Genomic DNA, 25,962 nt, shown 5'->3' with positions numbered 1-25,962 from the left:
CTTGAGTGGAGCCGTGTCACGGCGTTGGCAGGTGAGACAAACGACGACAATGGTGTTATCGCTTTTGCTTATTCGTATCCGATCGGCACATATTTGACATGAGAGGACAATAAAAATGGCCGACCACTCAACGCGAATGGCATAATGTTGTCTACAGACAGCCCGTTTAGTCATCAGGGCATTTATAAATACTTCAATCTCATCTAACTGCATTATTTTATGATGAATGAACCTTTTCATGCACCTTGTAACTCAATAACATGAAATTTTCCACTCTAGTAACCTCTGACCCTGAAAGGGTTAAAATTATATTCATTTGTCAACTCATTCGCTGCCATTCCCGATTATTATTCAGGAATTGAAAAGTGTAATGTGGAACGCAATTTGTTCAGGTTTTGGTTTTTCTTAAAGGGTAGTTGCCGATAAAGCGCTGGTCAGACCAATGTTTTTCCCTTCCACCAGGGGGCAAGATTTGTCTTTTATCCACGTTAGCGCTATGTTACAGCTCCAGCTGTTGTTAAAGCGCTATATAAATCATATATTGTATTGTATAGATGATAGAGGAGATTATCAAGGCGTCATTTTCACCAGTGGATCCGCCAAAATCCGCCATGATATCTCTCATGGCGGATTTTGCATGTCTGCTACAAGCTAAATATTGAAAGCAAACACAAATTCATTGATAAAAAGAGATTTTCTTACATCTTGTATTTTGTACAGCCGCCCCCATTTCAACCTCAGATAACTCCAGACCCACATAACTTAGGAATTAACTCTTTTTTTAAGAAAGACGATAGTCTAAGGTTAATTACACTGAACTGAATGTGTACATAGTCCTAAAACTCAATATTCTATGGGTCCTGCTATTTGAATGAAAATGACAAAAACCCTGGCACTGGAGTGGACGCATTTCTCCACATCCTCTGGCAGTGAATGAGTTAAAAAAATTACAAATAAAATGACAAATTCTCCATTGTCATACATGTTAAGTCTCACGATTTGATCGGGAGACTCACGATTATGACCACAATATCCACAATAATTTGTGAGGGGGAACAAAAGAAAATGTGAAACATAAAATACATTTTTTTATACTAATTAAATGTATGAATAAACAATGAAAGCATTTTGGTGTTTTATTTACTTCGAATTTACACTTTTGTCACGCTCACATTATTTTAACATGCACCACAGATTCGCGAGTACGAAAATCTCCCGATTAATGATTTCTAAAACTTAACATGTTTTTAATGTTTAAAGTTGATCATGAATTCATTTTAGGGAAAAAAAAAAAGTCGCTCAGAGGCATTGCAAAAAAAAAAAAAATACTAATCATAATAACGCTAAATGTAAAAGCTCCACCATATATTCGACTCCACAGACAAAGACCTCCCTCCAAGTGAGAACCAGTTACGTTGCATAATCCTGTACTGTGAAGTAGAGGACACCCTTTTAATTAATCCTCAAAAAAAACAATTGTCTTTCATCATCACGCACATAATAACAGTGAGCCGTTTCAAGGAGACTCCGCTTTGATTTGTGCATTCTTTGTTTGTCATCGAATGGCTGTTAACTGCATGCTCAGAAGTTGGAAAGAGAATATCAACGAGCATGTCCTCGGTGCCACTGAAATCTCTTGTCTGTCAAATACAACTCAAATTCCTGGGGCGGCCATATAAAAAAAAATAAAGGTAGACCTTCTTAATCTATGCAACACACACAAAAAAATAAACAATCAAATAGAAAAAAAAATAGATAAATAGATTGGATTGGATTGGATATGCCTTTATTAGTCTCACAGTGGAGAAATTTACATTTCACAGCAGCAAAGTGATGAAAGGAATGGAAGTAGAAAAACAAAATACATGAGCTGCTGGAAAGGCAGCCACTCTCGCGGCGCCGTCTCGAAGTCATAAGAACAAAAAAAAACTAAATAACAAATAATATGACAGCATAGAGACAATATGACAAAACAAAGACACAGAGAGACATTCATTCTTCAGGACTTGCTGTACCCTCTTTGTGATGACATGAAGCAGTTCTAGATGAAAGAGAAGAGGATCAAAGCGTCTTTCCACCAGTGGATCAGGGACATCATGGTGGAATGTACACGTCGACTACAAGCTAAATGTTGAAAGCAAACACGCAGCTGTAGCATCCATTGACGAAAAGAGATTGTCTCACATCTCCTGTTCCACATAAATCTGCTTCAATTCCAAGCCGCAACAGTTCCACATACGCATCGGCGCTCTGCGCTGACGCTCCTTTCTTCTTATCGCGGGTTCCTCAAGCCATGCATCCATCCAGCCGCAGACTGTCCAACAGCACTAACCTTTCCGCTAAACAACGCGGGGCTGTGCAGATGCTGCCCATTATAGGCACAAAAAAGCACAATGGCCCCTTTGGTGTCCAGCGATGGCAGTCGAATGGCTCCGACATTCCTCCCATTAAAAAACAGTACTGGCATATTCATGCTGCCGAAAAGGCGCAACCGCTCAGCACAGTCTCCTCCTTGATGAATGTCGTGGTCAAAAATGCTGAAAAACAATCTGTATCCGTTCCACACGATGCATAACAACACAAAGTGACAAAAGAAAACACAAAACAAGACAAAAACAACCAAAAAAAAACAAGGCTCATGAGAGCACTTGCTGACGGCTGCCTACTCGGGCGCCATCTTGGACTTCTTCAAAAAATAAATAAATAAAATAAATAAATAAATAAATGAACACCGCCCTACCCACTCTCGAGGACTTGCACACTGCAAGAATCCAAACTAGGGCGCGGAAAATCCTACTGGACCCTCCGCACCCTGCCCACCACCTTTTCCAGCTACTCCCCTCAGGCAGGCGCTACCGATCCATGCGCACCAAATCCAGCAGACATTTAAACAGCTTCTTCCCCCAAGCCATTAACTCTTTGAACTCTTTCAACAGTAGCCAAAATGGAACTGTATAGTGCCTCTTAGCAGTTTTTTTTTGACGACGATACTAGTGCAGCGTGTTCTACCGGAAACAAATTCCTTGTGTGTTCTACATACTTGGCAATAAAGATTGGATTGGATTGGATTGGATATGCCTTTATTAGTCTCACAGTAGAGAAATTTACATTTCACAGCAGCAAAGTGATGAAAGATGATTCTGAACAAACAAACAAACGAACAAATAAATAAATAAATAAATAATGGGTAAATAAAAAATAATGGATGAATAAATAAATAAATAATGATACGTCAATAAATAAATGGATGGATGAATAAATAAATACACAAATACATAGAAAAATAAATAAATACATCATGGATACATTTAAAAAATGAATGGATGAATAAATAAAGAAATCAAAATTGATAGGTTGATAAATAAACGGATGAATAAAAATAAATAAATGATTATTAAATGAATGGACGAATAAATAAATAAATACAAACAAACATACATACATAAATAAATGATACATTATTAAATGGACACATAAATAAATAAATAAATAAATACATAAATAAATAAATATAATAAATAAATAAATAAATAAATAAATAAATAAATAAATAAATAAATAAATAAATAAGCACTCTTCGGCTGCCCTTTAAATGAGAGTCTCAAGTATAAATCCCGTAATACATTGTAACCAAGTCACACACACTGTAAAGTGTCCTTGAGAGCTTTGAAATGTGCTTAAAATGTAATGTATTATTATTATTAATAATAATAATAATAATAATAATAATAATACATTGTCCTTTTTTGCTAATGTAATGTTTTTTTTTTTTTGTCATTGAAAAACTCTCCTGTGTCGTATAAAAGTTAATGCTTGGCATCTTAGTGCCAAAGAGCGACATCCACTAGATGATGCTACGCTAAAAGGAATACAAGACAATACAGCTTTGTTTATGCAGAGGTTTCACAACCGCTGCAGCTGTAACAAAGTGTTTTACAGGACATTTAAAATACTACGTCCAAGAAATGAAAATATGTATCCGTAGAAAAGGCGTACCAGATTATTAGGTGCAAATTGAATTGAGAAAATTGAATGCTTTATAGTGCACCTGACAGTGCATACAATACGGTAAGTACAGTAAAGTCTCGTTATATCGATATTCTAGGGAGTCCGAAAAAATATCGATATAACAGGGACTATCGATATATCCGACCCTGTTTGCATGTAATGTTCTCCGTGCGTGCATAGAAATAGTATCGATATAACCGGGACTATCGATATATCCGATATCGATATAACGAGACTTTACTGTAGACTTCCAAGAAAGTGACTGGTCAAGAATTTTTTGATTAAAGATAGGTTTCTGTGTCCGTAAACATATTTTAAACGTGCATAAAAAACTCAGTAACATTGTTTTGCCAACTTTCTCATAAGGAGGGTTTTATATACAGTCGAATGCTCACATTTACTTCAACCGACTCATCGGGTCTCTGATCTGAAACATCACGATGGAACAGAGAAAGTGGCACACATGGCCACGTACAAAGCCTAAAAAGTCAAACTAAGTGAGAGTAAGAGGGCCCGAGATTGGATTTGAAATTGGATGGCGAGGGGAGAAATGACCTCACTCCATCCACAGCGGATGGAATTAGTCATGACAAATGTCCTTTGCACCGCAGCCATCTTGACTCTTTATTGACGGTGTAAGTACAGACAAATTGGAATCATCTATCACATGCGATATCGCGATGCAAATTTGGGAAGAGCGCATTATTTGATTTGGTTTTCCATCAGCTTATATTGGTTGTCTTGCTTACTGTCGTGCTTACACTTAGAGGCAAGATAAGATGAGGCAGGCCCACTCTTTACGGCAATGGAAGCTAGGTCGAGTGATTAGCGCATCAGCAAACAGAGGAGACAAACCCCATTAGGGTAATCAGTGCGGTTAAGTGTTTTTTAAAGACAAATGTTGACTATGGATGGACTATGAGGTGTCCAGAAATACATCGTAAACAGAGGACACCCTGTACAGTGGTACCTCTACTTAATTCATTCACTGCCATTCACAATTTTATTTGGGAATTGAAAATATGACGTGGAGCGCCATTTCAGAATTGGTTCGGGTTTTGTTTTTTCATGCTTGCGTGCTGATAAAGTGCTGGCCATGGCCTCTGGCAATGTTTTTTTCATTTTTTTTTTTTTCATGTGAGCGCTTTGTTCCAGCTTCAGCTGTTGTTTAAGCGCTATAATAATAACAACAACAGTAATAACAATAATAATAATAATAACTACTTCTACTACAACTGCAACTGCTGCTGCTCCTGCTACTACTACAAATAATAATACAAATAATAATAATAATTCAATCAATACAAATAATACAAATAATCTAAATAATTCAAATAATATTCATTATAGAAATAATACAAATAATACAAACAATACTCATAATACTAATAAGACTAATACTAATAATTCTAATAATACTACTCCTACTAATAAGAATAAAAATAATACTACTACTGCTACTACTACGTACTACTACTACTATTACTAATAATACTCATAATAATACTACCACTACTACTACTGATAATAATAATAATAATAATAATAATAATAATAATAATAATAATAATAATAATAATAATAATAATACATTTGATTTACAAGCGCCTTTCTAAACGCTCAAGGTCACTTTACAGTCACAGGATCGGTTTTTCTGTGGGTGAGCAGCGGCAGCCACACATGCCAGCGTTCACTCAACCCGGAAGTAACTCTAAGAGATAGAAAGCTAACTAGCAAGCCAATCGTTAGCCAACAGATACCTAGCTAGATAGCCAGCCAGATAGTGAATTGATAGCTAGCTAGATAGCTAGCCAGCCAGATAGCTCATAGATAGCAAATAGCTAGCAAATAATAATAATAATAATAGTAATAATAATAGTAAATAAACCAATATGTATGTATTGCTTTGTATTTTGGACAGCCGCCCTCATTTCAAGCTCATATAACTCCATACCCATATAATTTAGGAAATAACTCTTTTTTTCTGATGAAAGAAGAGATTTTAAGATTTCTAACACTTGAGTAAATGTTTATGTCCAGTAAAGTCTCGTTATATCGATAGCGTTTATATTGATAATACTGTTTATTACGACACTATTTTCATTTCTGGCGCACATTTCTAGTCTTTTTATGCATAATGAGTTCCGTTTAGTACGATTCGTGGTTTTTACGATAATCCGGTTACAACGGTGCTCTTTTTCATCTCCCGCCGGCCATTTTGCTATGTTTATATCGATACAAAAGATATTTAAGGTGAATCACTATTTGCTTAGGGGTTTCTACACAGTACCACCATTATCGAAATCTGTATCGCTCACTGTATCTGGTCGTGCCGTTGGTCGACTTGGTTACGTGACCAGCTCCTGTGTAGCAGACGCCATTTTCATTTTCAGACGCCAGCTCGTGTGTAGCAGACGCTGATAAATTCCTTATATGGACCATGGATGCCCTCTTCTGGCGGCTTTTGGGTGCAACACGGTTCTCAGTCCAAACATGTACAGTCATTCTAGTCAGGCACTCTCTCGAACCCCGTTGTCGGGTCCTCCCAAACCCAGTCACGTCACCAGCTTCCGTGTTGTGACCTGTCTTACCGAGCACAATAAAAAAGAGCGTAGCCTAGCTAAAATACAGTACTGTTGCTTGAGACCAATTTCAACCATGGGAAAACGTAAGAATTGTGATATCCGAACAACGTACAAGGCAATCATGGCTGTGGGGGACAATCCAACAAGCAAATCCTTCATCGCGAAAGAGTTTGACGTGTCGTGCAGCAGAATACTTCATCAACGTAAGTAATGTAAACGTTGCAGTTTTGGTTTTTCATCCATGTATTTAATTGTGTAGCATTCAGATATATTTATCGCTTGTAACAATCACTGTTTTTTTCTTGGTTTCGTGTCAATAGAACGTCAGGATTTTGCATTGGTTGCATTTTTGAAAGGAAATAGTCATTAAAAAAAGTGTAAAGACATTTTTATTTTATGCACAAGTTTATTTTACACGTCACTATTGTACAAAAAGCATGTTAGATACGTAATCCATGAACCCAATGATAAAATGACATGCCATATCAAAGATACCCCGTTTACGTGTTGCCCCCCCCCCCCCGCCCCCTTCCTTTTAATGCAGTTCGGCGCAGGACGGTTATATCTACATTTTTTTCTGACTCCCGAGAATATCGATATAACGAGACTTTACTGTAGTCCTAAAACTCAATATTCTGTGAGTCCTGGAATTCAATTGACAATGACAAAAACCCTGGCACTTGAGCGGACACAGTTTTGCACATGTCTGGCAGTGAAATAGTTACAAAAAAGGGCTCTTCAAGCTAAATATTTTAAGTTAGAATTGTCTGAACAGCAAAATATAAAAAAAATAATTTAATACAAGATCCAAATGGTAAAAATACATGTAAAAACTGCCCCAGGTTTCGATTCAGTGGCACCTTTGAATTAAGAGTCTTCCATTCACACGCATGTTTTTGGAATGTGGGAGGAATGTGGGAGGAAGCCGAAATACGAAGAGAAAACAGTTGTGAAAAAAAAACAAGGCAACCAAAATATGACAACTATATGACTAATTTGTCACTCTGACCACATATTGGATTCCATACATTTTCGTGACTCACTTCAGCACATCTGCTCCTCAACAGGAGGAAACAAGGCTGAAGATGACGGAAGTGGAGGGGGCGGAGTGGAAAAGAAAAAGGGTGAGTGAAGACCAATATAGACACGACAAGCTGTTCGGTCCATCATTGACTGGGCGTTTAAAAAAAAAAAAAAAAACAGTTACATAGGAACAGAGCTGCGCAAAGTGCGAAAATGAGAGCAGCAGATGGGCAACTAGAAAAGAAACAACAAAAAAGCTAAAATCCGGCCAATGATACAAAAGTCGCTCATTTATCGCTGCAGCATGACAGCACTTGGATGGCACATGCTTTTTGTTATGGCTAACGACTACTTTGAATTTATGCACAATGCTAAAAACGCAGTCTGTCAGCTTCCATTTCTTTTTCAAACGGAAGCAAATCAAACTTTTCCGCAATTGTAAATAAATGTTTCTTTAGTCGATGCAATTAGTCGGTATTGGCAGGTGGTAATTATGGAGGCACACAAGCGTGTGAGTCACAATCAAACAGGTTGATGTTGAATAATTATGAGCTCTAATGGTTTTCTGTTGTGGACAGGTGGGAGAAAGTGTCTCCTAGATGAGAGAACAAATCCACGGGCTCAACACAGTTCAATCACTTCAACACTAAAGGCACACAATAGTTATTATTAGTAGTATTAGTTGTATTAGTAGTAACGGTAGTATTATTGGTATGATTACTGGTATTATTATTAGTAGTAGTCGTATTAAAATTAATAGTACGCCCCTGACCGAGAAAGCGATACACAATGCATTTTGGGTACTTTGTTTGGTCTGAAAACCTCGTGATGATGGCAAAATTAGAAGGAAAACATAAATAACGCGATGGTGAATCATTGTGTGTTGCACCAAGACTACTATTTGATACTAGTTGACACAAATTTCCAGCAGACAAATCAGCCCATTTCCAACGGAGCTTGAGTGCTATCTTGTGCATAATCTGGGACGCTACATCGGAGTCCTGATTGCTCGAATTGATACGGGAGGACTTCTTTAATAAATTGCAAACATGTATGCTTTCCTCTTCAGAACTATTTGAATCATATTCATAACTGGATGATTAACAAGAAAGCATCTTCTCTGAATCTGAATCCATTGTTTTGATTCTAGAGCAAGGCAAGACGTCCTGGCGTGACGTCACGAACAAGGGGGCGGGACCTTCTGAAAATCGCCATTTCCGGGGACATTTTGAAGTAGTTTTGGGACACTTTAACTAATTTTTATTGGTGTTTTGCATTTGACTAAAAATATCAGCCTGCGTGTTTTGGGCATTTTACATGCTATAAAACGTTTTTTTGATGTCAATTAGGAAACAAAAAAATGGTGTCCGTTGTCCTTTAAAGGACAACCGACGTCTCCGGACAAGTTGTGTCCATAATTTGTAAAATGGCTTCAAATGACTTCTACTGAGCATATTTTAATAAGATTCCACCGCATATAGCTATATTTTACGTTTTAAGACTCGCACTGAATATTCAGGAAGTCTTGTTTTTGAGTGGGTGACGAGTCCGTAATTGACGTCACTAAAGGAACGCCGCTGACCAAAAAAAAAGATGCATTGTAGCGGTCCTTACATCACGTCAATGTATTTTGCTGTACTTGTTTGGTCTGGGGAGCTCATGTTGCACCCAAGAGCCACCAGAGGAGGGCGTCCAAGCTCCATGGAGGGAATTTGTCAGCCTGTGGAAACGGGCTGATTCATTCCTCACGGGAGCTGGTCGCCATTTTTTCTTTCTCTTCTGGGACGATACATTGCAGTCCAGATGCCTCAAAATGACACGGAAGGACTTTAGAAGAGCATTAAATGCTATATACAGTTATGCGAGTGGTTTAAAATGACAGGTGGAAAAATTTAACCCTCGGTCTGCACATTTGTGATTATTATTTCAATTTTAATGAAACATTTAAAAACCATGCGCTAATATTTACTTTCTTCAGTCAAAAAAGCTTCCTGTTAACTACTTTAATTGTCAATCTATTTTGATGAAATCCAAGCAAGCTGTAAATCTCACCACAGGATGTCATGTGACTGAACCCCCTGCTTGTATTTGTTTCTGCTGTCATGCTGATAAGTTTTGTTGCAGCGGCAGGCGAAGGATTTACAATGGAGGGCGGCGATAAAATTGGTTTATCAGCCAACATTCCATGCGAGGGAATATCATAATACACTTGGATGGAAAATGGGCATGAGGTACATTGGCAAGCTGCCTATAAAATGAAAGGTTGCCTCTAAAATGAAGTAAAAATCCTTTTAAAATTGTCATTACATTTTATTTTAAAAAAGTATATCGGTAATAGTTAACACACATATAAAAGTACTATTATAAACGGAATATTTAGTCTGAAGGAAATAAAAATGCACAAATACAAAAAGTTAAAAGTACACACTGGTACTGGGAACTTAAAAACGAACCTCCCCAAAAAACGACCTGAGTGCTACCAAACTTTTAAATGATCAATTTATGAGCCAAGTAAGCTGAAGCACAATAAGTGTTCAGAACCATCCATCCATTTTCCATCTATTTTTTTCCCCTCGACTTTTCAAAGCCCTTTAATAGCTTTGTGATCATATTAACAGTGAATTTGCATCAGTTCAGACGCTAATCCTTTCATTTTTTTTTCCACACGACTTCCATAAGTTCAAACGAAATCAATTAAAAGAAAATAAAACAAAACACTGGGGATAACCCATAAGCCTTCCATCATATCATCGGGGGAAAATGAGTTGCTGACAGAAGTTTTGAACTATTTTATCAACTTAAAAAAAAAAGAGTCTTGAAGAAATGTAGATCATAAAGCTATAACTGCTGGGCTGGAAAATTAGATTTTTTTTATTCATCAGCCACAATTAGGTGCTCAATTTTTCACTTGGACATTCTTGAGGGGCACAATAAAAACGGTCAATTAGAAATAAATTTAGATAAACATCAAGTGGGAAAATTATTATTTGGGCACCTGGTTGGACACTATAATACAAATGAATCCATTTGGCATTACGGTGTATTGAAAGAGCATTCTTGTGAGAGTCAAAGTTGAGCGAGAGAGCCAATCCCAGCAGACTTATAATAATAATAATACATTTTATTTATCAGCGCTTTTCAAAACTCTCAAGGTCACTTTAGAGTCACAGGATCAGTTTTTCTGGAGGTGAGCAGTGGCAGCCACATGCGCCAGCGTTCATTCAAGCCAGAATAACTCAAATAGATAAAGTTAGCTAGCTAGTTAATAGATAACTAATAGCTAGCTAGCTAGTTAGACGACTAATAGATAAACCTCGCATCGGCCATTTTGAATGCATTTCGATTTACGATCGTTTTGTCAGAACGAAATCCGGTCGTAAATCGGATGTTATCTGGATATACTATATATATATATGCAGTAAAGTAAAAAGATTTTTAAAACAAAATAAATCGCCACATATTTTAGATGTTGCCTTTTTTGTGGGTTATTTATTTATTTATTTATTTGTATGTATGTTTATGTGTTTAAGAGTTTATGAGTTTATTTATTTATTTATTTATTTAATGTAGCCACAATGGGACACAAGCCAGTGTCTTATTGTGCCGGTCCCAAGCCCGGATAAATACAGAGGGTTGTGTCAGGAAGGGTATCTGACGTGCGCTGTCGGTGTGACTGATGAATTCAAGGTGGAGGTGGGACTCCACCAGGGGTCAGCTCTGAGCCCCTTCTTGTTTGCTATGGTGATGGACAGGCTGACAGACGATGTTAGACAAGAATCTCCATGGACCATGATGTTTGCAGATGACATTGTGATCTGTAGAGAGAACGGGGAACAGGTGGCGGAGAAACTAGAGGTGTGGAGATATGCCCTGGAAAGGAGAGGAATGAAGATCAGTCGCAGCAAGACGGAATATATGTGTGTGAATGAGAGGGATCCAAGTGCTAGAGTGATGCTACAGGGAGAAGAGATAAAGAAGGTGGAGGATTTTAAGTACTTGGGGTCAACTGTCCAGAGCAATGGAGAGTGTGGAAAAGAGGTGAAGAAGCGTGTCCAGGCAGGCTGGAGCGGCTGGAGAAAAATGTCAGGTGTGATGTGTGATGTGTGATAGAAGGGTTTCAGCTAGGATGAAAGGAAAAGTGTATAAAACAGTGGTCAGACCAGGCATGATGTTTGGACTGGAGACAGTGCCACTGAAGAAAAGACAGGAAGCAGAGCTGGAGGTAGCAGAGCTGAAGATGTTGAGATTTTCTTTGGGTGTGACCAGGTTGGATAGGATCAGGAATGAGTACATTAGAGGGACAACTCATATTAGAGGCTTTGGAGAGAAGGTCAGAGAGGCCAGACTGAGATGGTTTGGACATGTCCAGAGGAGAGAGACCGACTATATCGGGAGAAGGATGCTGAGCCTTGCACTGCCAGGCAGGAGACCGAGAGGAAGACCGAAGAGGAGGTTTATGGATGTGGTCAAAGAGGACATGAAGGTAGCTGGTGTGAGGGAAGAGGATGCACAAAACCGGGATAGAGGACATTGATTCGCTGTGGCGACCCCTGAGGGGAAAAGCCGAAAGGAAAAGAAGATGTATTTATTTATTTATAGATTTATTTATGTATTTATTTATTTATTTAGATTAACCCCGTTGGGGACAGCGGCCATGACAGTGGGCAACCTTGAATTGCGTTACGGGTTATCACTACTGACCATTTAAATTACAGTAAAGTCTCGTTATATCGATATCGGATATATCGATAGTCCCGGTTATATCGATACTATTTCTATGCACGCACGGAGAAAATTACATGCAAACAGGGTCGGATATATCGATAGTCCCGGTTATATCGATATTTTTTCGGACTCCCTTGAATATCGATATAACGAGACTTTACTGTATTTCTGAAAACATTTTTATGAGGTCCTTTTTCTCGCTTTTTTTTCCCCAAGTAGGTCATGCATCGGAAAAAAAAAAAACATTATTTTTTTACATTTTACTGTCCGGTGTATAACTTTACTTTAACCGGTCATATTTTCGGTTGGCCTGCATTCTGTCTGATAATACAGAATGCATTTGAAAAATGATGCAGGGAAAAGAGCATTGAGCGCCCTGAAAATTGGCTTTAATGTTACAAAGGCATGTCCAGAGTGACGCACAAATGGCATTAAACAGAGCCAGGTCATAAACACAGCTGTATTTCCATAGTAGATGAAGGTAAACAGTCAAATATTTATCTGGCTCTGGCAGGCGTCATTAGGAACCAACCAACCTCAATGTGACATTTTCCAAAAATCAATAGTGGTGGTCAGTCACATTTTTATGGGCTTGTTTCCAGAGGGAAAAAAAAACGTTGACGGGCACTGCTGGAAATCCCGTCATTTATAAAGTATAGAAAGGCAGAATATTCATAATCCACTATAGGTGCTTGATTCACTTTTACAAGATTAAAATTTTGGGGGGATGGGGGTATGATCTGCAAGTTTTCAGTATAATTCGTGATTTAGTCAACTTTTATATTTACCTGACAGTCTGGGAAGAAAAAATATACATTCAAACGTTAAAATAAAAAAGTATTTGGGTACCGGGATGAAAATAAAATAAGAAACTAAGTCGCCAAGCAGGTCAACAAACATCAAAAATGCACGTCAGGTGAGCATAAACAAACAAATTTTAAGATAAAAAAAAAAAAATCACCCATCACACTTCCAACAACACCGGCACCTCTGTGCCGCAGGCCCATCAGTGGCCAATGTTGCCGGTGAAACGGCCACGTAATTAACCACGCATATGGTAATATTATAGCCTAATATGCTAGTTAGAATACATTGCAAACGACATGACACAAGTGCAACCACCCACAAGTAATGGAATAGCTGCAACAGTGTCGCAGAAGGCTGCAGACAGTTCCACTGATCGTGCTAATTTGAAAATAACTACATTACTGTCTGATTGAATGAACATTTCAGACACTCACAATGAAATAAAGTCATGGTAAGCCAGTATGAATAACACAAGCGTTCAGTATGTTGATATTTCCTGATAACTTTCTCTTCATATATTCTAAAGGGTACCTTATTTTCGCACCGGAGTAGAAGGCTGAGAGTAGTTGCGAGATCTGTTGTGGCTCAATATTACTTCACATATAAGGCGCACAGTCATCTTTTGAAGAAAATAAAGGCCTTTGGGTGTGCCTTATACACTGGAAAATACAATATTTATTTGTGAAAAACCCAATAAAAATGGTGTCAATATTTTGCATTTTGCTCCATGGCGGAATCTTCCATCTGTTAGGGTAATGGGGGAGGACCGGAAGAAAGAAGAAGAAATTCCACCAAAAAAATAAAATAAAATAAGCGCTTAATTATTTCAGTGGTTCGCTCTGATTACAAAGTTAAGTAATTCTATTAGCATTCATTAAAATGGGCAAAATGCATTTGTAGACTTCGCTTCAATAGTATGATGCTTATTATTTTTTTAAACAGATCCAATTCATTTTACGTAATGCCAGTGATGTGTCCAAAAACAAATCAATAATCAATAAAATGATTAAGAATGATAGTCTATTTCTGATCTTGTTTATTGTATAAGGCGCAGCGGAGTAAAAGGCGCACCCCCAATTAATGGTGTATTTTCAAACTTTTTCCGTGTATAAGGCGCACCTTCAATACATGAAAAAAAAATCCAAATATAATATATAAGTATATATATTTTTTCCAAATATAAGGCACAGCACATTATAAGGCGTGACAGTATAGGCTGGGGTGACGCACTACTTCTTTTACAAGGTGAAATGGAGTTGGTGGCGGCTGAAAGTAGTTGCGAGAACTACTGTAGCTCAATATTACTTCACATATAGGGTGTACCTGCGTATAAGGCGCACGGTCATCTTTTGAAGAGAATCAAGGCTTTTTGGGTGTGCTTATATCCCGAAAAATACGGTAAATTACCACGTTTAGATGCCAGGTTTGTCTCATGTAAGCGAGACCCACAACTACCTACAACTACAGGCAATAAAAAAAGTCACATTTGCATAATATTCCTCCTTAAGGAATTTGAAAATGAGACTTCATGGAGGTTCAACGGTGCTTTCTGCTTGCGAGTCAGTAAGCGGCGAGAGGAGACAACAGCAAAGGCTCACCTCGATCAGTTTGCGTTCGTAGCTGGCCGCCAACTCCTCGATGTCACCCATGCATTTACTCTGAGGGGCCGGGGGGTCCTCTTCACTCAACGGTAATACTGACAGCACTGCAAGACACAGAAAACTGCATTTAAAAAAATATAATAATAATAATAATAATAATAATAATAATATGTGGTAAATAATAATAGTGAATAATAATAACAATAGTAATAATAATCATAAATAATAATAGTAAATAATAATAATAATGGGAATAATTAAATTAATAAAATAATGATATTAATAATAATAATAGCAAATAATAGCAAATAATAATAATAGCAAATAATTGTAAATAATAATAAGAGTAAACAATAATAAGAATAAAAATAGTAAATAATAATGATAATAATAATGTTAACAGTAATAATGATGATAATAATAACAAAATAATAATAATAATGATAGAAATAATAATAGTAAATAATAATAATACGATTAATAGTAAATAATAATAATATAATAATAATAATAATAATAACATAAAATAATAATAATAGCAAAGAATAATAATAGTAGTAAATAATAATGTTAATAGTAATAATAATGATAATAATAATAATAATAATAATAATAATAATAATAATAATAATGAAAATAATAATAATGGTAGTAATAATAATAATAGCAAATAATAATAGTAAATAATAGTAAATAATAATAGTAAATGATAATAATAGTATGACAATAATAATTATTATTATTATTATTATTATTATTATTATTATTATTATTATTATTATTATTATCTGCAATTGACTGGCTACCACTCCAGGATGTACACATTTTTTATTTATCTATTAGGAAAACTGATGAATAAAATCAATGGATTGTTGTTCAAATAGTCCACAACACACACTTGGAGGAAGCCTCCCCCCCACACCCGTGTTTCCCACCACCCCATCCCACAACAATTACAGTGCAAACGTTTCCACCAGTGCCACTCTCAGTTACTTTGTGACACTTGCAGCTGCTTGACTGTTTTGATCAAAATTGAACAGAACGATGCACACGGGGGAGCAGGTTGGTATTTATACACACGCTTAGCAGCCTCTCCGGCGCCTCCGATCCCAGTTCCACTGAATTAACGTCACACCGGAGTAAAAGAGTCACTGGCACAATCGCACGGGGTTCGACAAGCAAACACACAAAGATGCTTAAGCACACAAATCCGCTTTTTCTTTGTACGTACACGACGCCACAATGTAAGTCAGCAACTCAAACGCAGTTCTCCCCCTAACCCCCCACTGTCATTCCTATTAAGATGATAAATGTCCCCCTGACTCCATCGCCTCTTCTACGCAGACTTTCCTCTCAGACCGAGCTCATTGTTTCTTTGTAATACTGAAGCACGCTCACAGGCTTAAGTCATCGTGGCAGCGCCTAAAGCATGGTTTCTAAGCTTATAAACATCAACTAACAGGGTTCCTTCTGTGGGGGAAGGAATAGAAAGAGAAAAAAAAACACAACTTGGCAAAAGGAGGTCTTCGCAGAAGTGGAGGTGGGCGACGATTTGATTGGATTTTCGGCAGCGCGGAAGACAATTAACTTTGGGATTTCAATGTCCACACGCGTCGTTGACAAAGACAAACGTGCTTTTACTTGATGGGAGAGACGAGAAGACACGCTCGGAGAGCGTTGCAAATGGAGGAAACTTAAAAATGCAATGATGGGAATTTAACGTGTCGAAAAGGCACAGATAAAGTTTGACTGATGGTTCATCAGAACATAAAAATCTAAGCTACAAAAACTACATAAGGGGCCTTTGGCAACACAAAACTTTGAGACAAAAATGAGTGCATCCAAAAGATAGGCTGCCAAATGAAAAACAAAGTCATGTAGTTTATTCAATACAGTGAGACCTCAACTTACAAACTTTTTGTCTTACAAACGTCTAATTTATGAAAATTAAACCTTATAATAAGCACTATTTTCATAATACACACCCACCACGGCTGGCGGAGTGATCTTCGGCGGAAGCACACGACCGAACAGCACCAACAGTCCTGACTCTCCTTCCATAAGCCATCAACGACCATCAAAAAGGTAAATAAAACTTTATTTTACAGCACAGTTTATTTCTTTAATTACAGTTGTCATGTAATGCGCCTCTCTTTCCAAACAGCAATTCCCTTTGACCTCCAACGCCATTCCATCAAGCCATAAATGACCATCACAAATGTAAATAAAGTGACTTTATGATACAATACAGTGTATTTCTTTCATTACAATACAATAGCATATTTATTATACATGGAATAAGATATGTTGTGTGTAGTTTTAAGGCTTATTTAGTTGAAAAGTATATTTTATGGAAACCCGGGAACGGATTAATCCCATTTTAATGGTTTCCTATGGGATTTTTTTTTGAGATACACACTTTTTGCCTTACATACTCTGTCTGGGAACCAATTAAGTTCGTAAGTTGAGGTCTCACTGTACATTGTAAAAAAAACTAAATTGTAAAGAGCAATACATTGAGGAGACTAAACAAATTCTCAAAAAAAGACTACATCGCAGGGATAATACTAGTGGGCCTCAATGGGCAGTACATATGCACCTAAAAGCTAGCAACCACTCATTTGACGACAGTGAGGTTAAAATCCTAGCGAAAGAAAATAGTGGTTTGAAAGGGGAGTAAAAGAAGCTATTTTTATACACAACAGCAGAACCATTCACTAAATCGCAATGGTGGTGTGAGGTTTAATTTGGATCGTGCTTACAACACACTTCTGAGATCGTTACCACGTAGGCTTAGTTATACTGATGAGGTGATACCAGAGCAAATGGGGCAATAAGGCCAGTCGTAGACCATAATCATCAATGGACCACTCCTGTAAGACTGAGAGCTTACACAGACTTCCCTGAACTGTCCACGAGTGACATTCATAATATATGAGCAGAAACATAATTATAATTTTGATTCGATTCGCCTTTATTCGTCTCGCAGTGGAGAAATTTACATTTCACAGGAGCAGTTATGGAAGGAAGAGAAAAGAAAAGGAAGAAGTAGGAAAAAGAAATACAGAGCTGCTGTAAAGACAACACAAAAACACAGTAATTCAATCTTACTTGCTGACGGCTGCCTAATCAGCCGCCATCTTGGACTCTGATTTGATCGTACATAGCAATTGTCGACGTTTTATCCGGCTATGTCTCACATAACCTATTTTGCTACGTGTGACAGGCAGAATGCTGCAATAGGCAAAATAAACACGTTGAGTTGAGCGTTGATTGCGTGGAACGGATTGCTGATTAATTAGTGCCTCGAAGCCGTTGACACAAAATGGAGCCTCGTTTGCGCCGTAACATCAACTATCGAAAGTCGCATCGACGCAGGTTGGGCCAGAACTCAGGTGATGTGGACAAACAAGTAGACAAGTGTGTGTTTATACGCGTGTGATGAAGTCGGGGAGATTGGAGGATGACACCACAGATGTTCCTGGCTAAAGAAAATTGGGCTGACAGCTGGTGTGTAATAACAAAACTAACTGAGCGTCATTCCCCAACAGCTGTGTTGCCCGCTATGAAATGTCGGGCTGCCCATGAGCAATGTGTTGCGTCGGGAGTACCGCGTATGTGTGTGTGGGGGTGTTCCCCCCATTCCAAAATGCTCACCTGAGCGTTTCCATCCCTTGAGACATTAGTCTAAGTTAAGTATTGATAATGAGTGTGGGTATCCATCAAGAAAATTGGCTTCAAAATAGGCTGAATGGAAAAATGTATCATAGCAACAGTGCAATGACATTTCAAGTCCAAAAATCCAAACATACATAGAGACGGACGTCCGTCCATTTGCATCTGCTGCTTATCATCGAGTAAATGGATTAGCTGCAAGGCCAACCCAGCTTGAATTCCGGACAATGGAATTCAATTCTTAACTCAGAAAATGCCTTTAAATAGTAACACTTTTCGGGACAAAAACTAAAACCCCTATTTTTGCGATTTAACCCAAAACTAGATTCATCCAAAAGGCCTATATTCAGACCAGCTGCAGGACAAAAGCCTTGTCTTGGAGCAAGCAAAGGAAATGAACACTATTAATCCGACCTTCAGGTGGTGTCTAAATGTGTTCAGACAGACGGATTTTGTTGCGTCTATTTTATTTATATTTTCACATTTAACTGCCATTTATGAATTTATTCCTGAATTGAAAATATGACATGGAGCGCCATTCCCCAATGTGTTCAGGTTTGGTTTTTCTTGCTTGGGTGCCGATAAAGCGCTGGTCAGACCTCAGGAAATGCTTTTTTTTTCACTTCCACAAGGGGGCAGCATTTGCCTTTTGTCCATGTTAGCACTTTGTTTCACCTTCAGCTGTTGTTAAAAGCGCTATGTAAACCAACATGTATTGAATTATATGTTGGTGAGCCACCCTCATTTCAAGCTCAGATAACTCCAGACCCATATCACTTAGGAATTAACTATATTTTTTCTGATGAAAGAAGAGCGTCTACGTTTCTTAACGCTGTGTTGAATGTTTATGTAGTTCTAAAACTCAATATTTTGTGGGTCCTGCAATTTGAGTGAAAATGACAAAAGCCTTGGCACGAGAGGGGATACATTTTTGCACATCGTCTGGCAGTGAATGAGTTAAAAGATGCAGGCGGCCACAATTCTTCCAAACAGGATGCTGTGAGAGAGAAAAAAAAAATCAAACTAATATAACATATTTCTCTATGTATAAAATCTGTGCAAAATACATGCTCGTTACATATTGTATCAGAAGATGTTTTTCAATGCAATTTGAATGAAAATGACAAAAACCCTGGCACTGGAGTGGACATATTTTTGCACATCGTCTGGCAGTGAATGAGTTAAATGCATATGTGAAATTGAAGTCAGTCTGGATAATTAATTATTGGGGATTGTGTCTTGTTACGTGAGCAATGCAGCCGTGAAACTTTGCTGCTGTGAGACTAATAAAGGCAAATCCAATTCAATCCAATCGTACTCTTAGTGGGGGAGTTTAAGGACTTTGGGTTTTGTTTGCGAGTCAGCTCGGGACAGAATGGGAGATTGACATGCTAATCATTGCAAGGTGTGCTCTGATGCGGACTTTGCATCAGTCTGTCATTGTGAAGAACGAGCTGAGCCAAAAACTTACGATTTACTGGCCGATCTACATTCCCATCCTCATGCGTTATGCGTTGTGACCGAATGAAGCAGATCGGGGATCCAAGTAGCCGAAATAAGTTTACACCAAGCTCACACTTAGAGCTAAAGTGAGAAGCTTGGACCCAAGGGAGGAGCTCCGAGTCAATCTGATTCTCTTCCACATCGAGAGGAGCCAGATGAAGTGGCTAGGGTATCCCCGTGGTGATATGTTCCGGACATTTTGCAGCAATCGGAGTCCCTGGGAACGACCCAGGACATGGAGGAGAGTCTCCCAACTGACCTGGGAACCTCTTGGGATCACATCTGGGGAAGAGCTGGAAGAAATGGCTGGCCTGTGCTTTCCATGCTAAGCTTGTTACCCCTGCGACCTGACAGATTTGTTTCACTGTAACTCCATAAAAGCACAGTGGGGAAGGCAATCGCAGCACGGGGTTGTTTTTCTTTTTATTTTACTGAGCAGCCGTCATGGCAGGATATCAAGAGAGCACAAACTGTGACCAATCCTGATGAGCTCTGACATTTCCTGTCTGCTGTGATCTGCTTGTCGATATGAGTCGACACCTTGATTTGTTTTGACCTTCTGAGTCATCGCAGGCACACCAGCTGATCGGATGCAGGAGGAGCAGTCATTTGGCCCTATTTTTCGTTCTTTTCACCAACTTATCCAATTCACTGCCAGACGATGTGCAAAAATGTATCCACAGCAGTGCCAGGGCTTTTGTCATTTTCACTCAAATTGCAGGATCCACAGAATATTGAGTTTTAGGACTACGTATTTAATGCACTTTAAGAAACCTTAGTAGACTTTCTTCTTTCATCAGAAAAAAAAAAGAGTTAATTCATAAGTTACATGGAACTGGAGTTATCAGAGCTTGAAATGGGGGCAGCTGTACAAAAGGCAAATGCTGCCCCCTCATGGGAAGAAAAGCATTGCAAGAGGTCTGACCAGCGCTTTATCGGCAGCCCTCCTAAAGAAAAAAGCCCCACGTCATGCTTTTCAATTCCCGATAAATTCGGGAATGGGGGTGAATGAGTTAAAATGCTAGCGCTCTATAACTCAACATGTTTTGCTTTAAACAGCACTCTGAAAATTGATAACATTTACATTGGTGTACTGTCAAACTAAACAATACACTAAAATTATTCTACAGAGTATTAAAAAAACTCTTAGCCTTTAGTCTGTCATCTTAATGCTAAAACTGACACAAAAAAAAGGAAATATACATACAGTTTAACACCTTGTGGTCTTCATATTTTAATACAAAAGACTACATTAGCCTATAAAAACAACAATCAAACAACTCAAAATACAGTAAAGTCTCGTTATATCGATATTCAAGGGAGTCCGAAAAAATATCGATATAACCGGGACTATCGATATATCCAACCCTGTTTGCATGTGATTTTCTCCGTGCGTGCATAGAAATAGTATCGATATAACCGGGACTATCGATATATCCGATATCGATATAACGAGACTTTACTGTAATATACATTCTTTATCCTCTGTAAAGACCGGACCCATACACAAACTACAGTTGTCTATGTAAGATGCAGACTGTACAGTAGTGTATCCATCTGTCTGTCTTATACTACCCCCTGGTGGCCAGGTCACCACTGCATTTTGATTTTGACCAATAAGGGAAGCTTTCTTGTGCAACTAAAAAGGCACAAAATGAATCGTATTCACCAGAGATTGCGTTAATCTCTATCTATCTCTGACAAGCAATACATGAAACATCGAATGTTCGATTAGATTTTCATTTCACCTGCCGACAGTGACAGCCCGATGCTCAACTTTAGTTTGCACTAGGAGCCCCCCATCTTTTTCCCCTTTTGCCATGACTTTATTTGAACTTTGTTTCTCATTTCCTATCCTCCCTTGTTTTCCACCTTATCAATCATTCACCGCTGATCCATTTAACTTGGCAGCACACGGTGCCTTGGTGCAACGACAGTCCCCATGTCGCTCATCATATATACATTCATATGAATGAAAATATGTTTTTGTTTTGTTTTCGAACAGAAAGGAACAAGCAACAGCGGTTCAATGAACATGTTTTTCATTACGAAATGCCAGGACTGAACAGAAAAAGAAAAAGCAACATTGAACAAAAGAACACTTGCATTCAAAAATACAGACACGCAAGCGCTCATAAACAACGTTGGGCTAATCACGCAGACGGGCCGTGCATTGTTGATGGGTTGGCTCGGGGAGCAGGCAGGCAGCTGGCTGAGTTAATTAACTAGTGCTAATCAAAAGCAATCTTCTTTCATTTTCTAATCGTGCATAGTTCATTTCTCGCGTTCCCCTCCCTCCGATAACGGCGGCCTTTGTGCGTGTGCGTACATGTGTGTGTGCAGGAAGTATATAAGCAGAAAGGAAGAGCAACCTGGTTCACTTCTATTAGACGAGATGAAAAGTAGGAGCACAAAAGTTAGGAGCACGTAATTGTTATGCAACACATTAGCAAACGGAAGCAATGGTGGTATAAAATGTTCAAGGAAAGTGGAGTAATGTTTATTAAACAAGTATCCAAATTTAAATCGACAGCAGTTATATTGTTTCCCACAGGTACAAAGTAGCACATGAATGGGACAACAAGCCGCCATATTCAAAATCAATCGTCGGTGTGACTTGTGAGAACTTAGTGTTTAGTGTGTGTGTGTGTGTGGAGGCTCAGAAAAATGAATTTATCAACCAAGCATCAACAATGTGTGAAAATGTGTTTTTGTTATCAGCATATACAGTAAAGTCTCGTTATATCGATATTCAAGGGAGTCCGAAAAAATATCGATATAACCGGGACTATCGATATATCCGACCCTGTTTGCATGTAATTTTCTCCGTGCGTGCATAGAAATAGTATCGATATAACCGGGACTATCGATATATCCGATATCGATATAACGAGACTTTACTGTATTTACAGTATACAGTTATCATTTTTATTTTACTATGCTTAGAATATCTTGTTTTTCTATCCTTTCGCCCCATCCCCTTTCAAATTGTTGATGTGAACTGCAAATTTCCCCATTGCGGGAGGAATACAGGTTTTCCGATTCTGTTTCTGATATACAGATGCTCCCCAACTTACGAACAAGATACGTTCGAACGGTCGTTCGTAAGGTGAATTTGTTCGGAAGTTGCTTCAGTGCTATTTTTTTGTACGGAATATATGTTTAAGGTTTATATAAGTATGTTTAAGGTTGTTATAATTAACCTGTATTGGTTTGTACTAAAAAATAAACATGATCAAATATATGCTCGATAAAGATATGTACATGAACAACTGGAGAAAATACTACATATGTTGGAGAGAGAAAGAGAGACAGAGAGAAAGAGAGCGAGAGAGAGAGAGAGAGAGGGAGAAAGAGACAGACAGAGACAGAGAAAGAGAGACAGAGACAGAGAGACAGACTATATATTGAGTTTTAGGACTATACGTATAAACATTCAATGCAGCGTAAGAAACCTTAGACAATCTTATTTCATCCGGAAAAAAAATGAGTTAATTCCTAAATTATATAGGTCTGGAGTTATCTGAGCTTGAAATGAGGGCGGCTGACCAAAGTATAATGCAATACGTACATATTGGTTTATATAGTGCTTTAACAACAGCTGATGTTGGAACAAAGCGCTAACATGAAAAAAATAGAGAGATGCTGCCCCCTCGTGGAAGGGAAAAAACATGCCGGAGGCTTGTCCAGCACGTTATCGGCACCCCCAGCAATAAAAAACTAAACCCGAAAGAATTCGGGAATGGCGCTCTGGCAGTGAATAGGTTAAGGTGCACCACATTATAAGGTGAATAGAATGAAACAAAAAGCTCCAATTGTGGCTGTTGAATTATACATCCACTAGATGGAAGCAGGCTAAAGGGAGTACAACACAATGCAATAACCGTGCAGCTTTATTTTGACCGTGCTTTACAAAATATCTCGATGCTTCCAATTGAATCTATGTTCAGAATTTTTTTATCTCAGCTTCCGGTAGGAAACAGAGGTTTACAATACAAACAGTTTGATTTCTTCTTTATCCACTATTATGGTATGGTCGAGCAAGAATCCCAGCATTTACTTTTCTACCTTAGCTATCAGGGCGCGTTGAGCCATGAAGAATAGAATGTGTACAAGCAGGTGTAAGCAAAACCAAATCTTTTTTTTTCTTCTCTTTGATCAAAATAAATGACCAGAAAATGTCCCAGCTGGAAAACATTGCATCTCAATGTAGCACAATTTATTCAAAGAGAGAATGCACTGAACAAGCACACATGGCGACGGAATTTACATTTAGCGACCCGATCGCATGCAAAATGCATGTCTGCTTACTTAGTACGACACTTGTGAACAGTCTTTTTCGTCTATGTGCGTACCGACTGAAATCAGCGCGCGACTTGTATGAGGGACCGAGAATACAATTAACGTAACGCTACATGTGGCCTGGCATTTGTGCTGAACAATGCATGAAATACTCGGTGGGCCGGCATACAAATTCCACCGTTCATACATGAAGGTGACATGTTTTTGTGGTCAAGAAAAGTGCTTATATAAGGAAGGGAAGTACACTTTGAGCACCTCGGTGAAACTGAATGAGAAAGTATTCTGTTCAATCTGAAGGCATATTTATGATGAAGTGGCAAGAATATCAAAACATCTGCCAGTGAACTGGCAACGTGAGTTGTTTAGTAGAAATTGTCTTCCTGAGATGAGTTACTGTATTTTCCGCACTATAAGGCACACCTTAATTGAATGGCTTATTTTAAAACTTTTTTCATACATAGAGATGACCACATTATAAGGCGCATAGAATAGATCAGTTGCATGATGCATCCACAAGATGGAGCTATTGTAAAGGGAAACCGAAACAATACAATACAGGTTTTACTTACAGAGTGCTTTTGCAACTGCTGCAGCTGTAACAAAGCACTTTCCACATCACAACAAACTAGAAATCTGAATATTGATCCATACAAATGACGCATCGGATTATAAGGAGTTAGCTTTTGAGAAATTTGAAGGCTCTTCACTATGGGAAAATATGGTACTAGACACTCCTCACCTCACGAACGAGATACGTTCTGAGCGGTCGTTTGTAATGTGAATTTGTTCGTAAGCTTCAGTGGTATATTTTGTATGGGATGTTTGTTTAAGTCAAACACTGAATGGAGAAGTATAAAACACAGACGCTCTAACACTCGTAAAAGAAATTCACACCGACTGTAGTACGACGACATATATCCTTGGGTCTTCAGTAAGCCATTACAGAAGCTAATGGCACGTAATGACTGAATTCTTCGTAACTCGAATGTTCGTAATTTGGGGAACGTCTGTACTTGAGATTCCGCCACAAAAAATGTCTCTCGTCAAACTAGCCTCTGGAAATTAATGCCAACTCATTGTGACTAAGACTTCCCACTTTTGACTTCACTTTTTCTTTGTTCATGGACTGTTGGATTCGGTTTAATAATAATAATAATAATAATACAGATACAAACAATAATAATACAATACAGATAGCCAACAGCTAGCCAGCTAGACAGCTTACAGCCAGTCAGCTAGAACGCTAATAGATAGCTAGCTAATGGACAGATAATAAATAGCGAATAGATAGCCAACAGCTAGCCAGCTAGACAGCTTACAGCCAGCCAGCTAGACAGCTAATAGCCAGCCAGCTATGTAATTTATTGCAAAATAGATAGCTAATAGACAGCCAGATAGCCAACAGCTAATCAACAAACAGCCATCCAGCCAGCTAGACAGCTAATAGCCAGCCAGCTAGCGAATTGATAGCTAATAAATAGCTAATAGCCAGATAGCAACAGCTAATCAACTAACAGCCAGCCAGCTAGACAGCTAATAGCCAGCCAGATAGCTAATGGATAGCTAATAAATAGCTAATAGATAGCCAGATAGCCAACAGCTAGTCAACTAACAGCCAGCCAGCTAAACAGCTAAGAGCTAGTCAGAAAGCTAATGGATAGCTAATAGATAACCAGATAGCCAACAGCTAGACATCTTAGAGCCAGTCAGCTCTGATCGGCTACGGTCACTCA

The 25,962-nt window shown here is 38.3% G+C and overlaps 1 protein-coding gene across 4 annotated transcripts in view; it reads right to left on the bottom strand.

Moving 5' to 3' along the window:
* snx29 (sorting nexin 29) overlaps positions 1 to 25,962 on the bottom strand; it is a 212,765-nt gene that overhangs the window by 142,321 nt on the left and 44,482 nt on the right. For all 4 annotated transcript variants that reach the window (XM_089016086.1, XM_089016085.1, XM_089016087.1 and 1 more), the window contains exon 15: positions 14,747 to 14,853. In XM_089016086.1, coding sequence (XP_088872212.1) covers positions 14,747 to 14,853 — 107 coding nt within the window. The remainder of the gene's footprint in view (positions 1 to 14,746; positions 14,854 to 25,962) is intronic.

Source organism: Hippocampus bargibanti, linkage group LG15 (assembly GCF_051943395.1).
Source record: "Hippocampus bargibanti isolate YZ-2025 linkage group LG15, ASM5194339v1, whole genome shotgun sequence".
Classification (NCBI taxonomy): domain Eukaryota; kingdom Metazoa; phylum Chordata; class Actinopteri; order Syngnathiformes; family Syngnathidae; genus Hippocampus; species Hippocampus bargibanti.
Note: the sequence above shows the minus strand (reverse complement) of the source record. Positions and strands in the feature narration are given on the sequence as shown.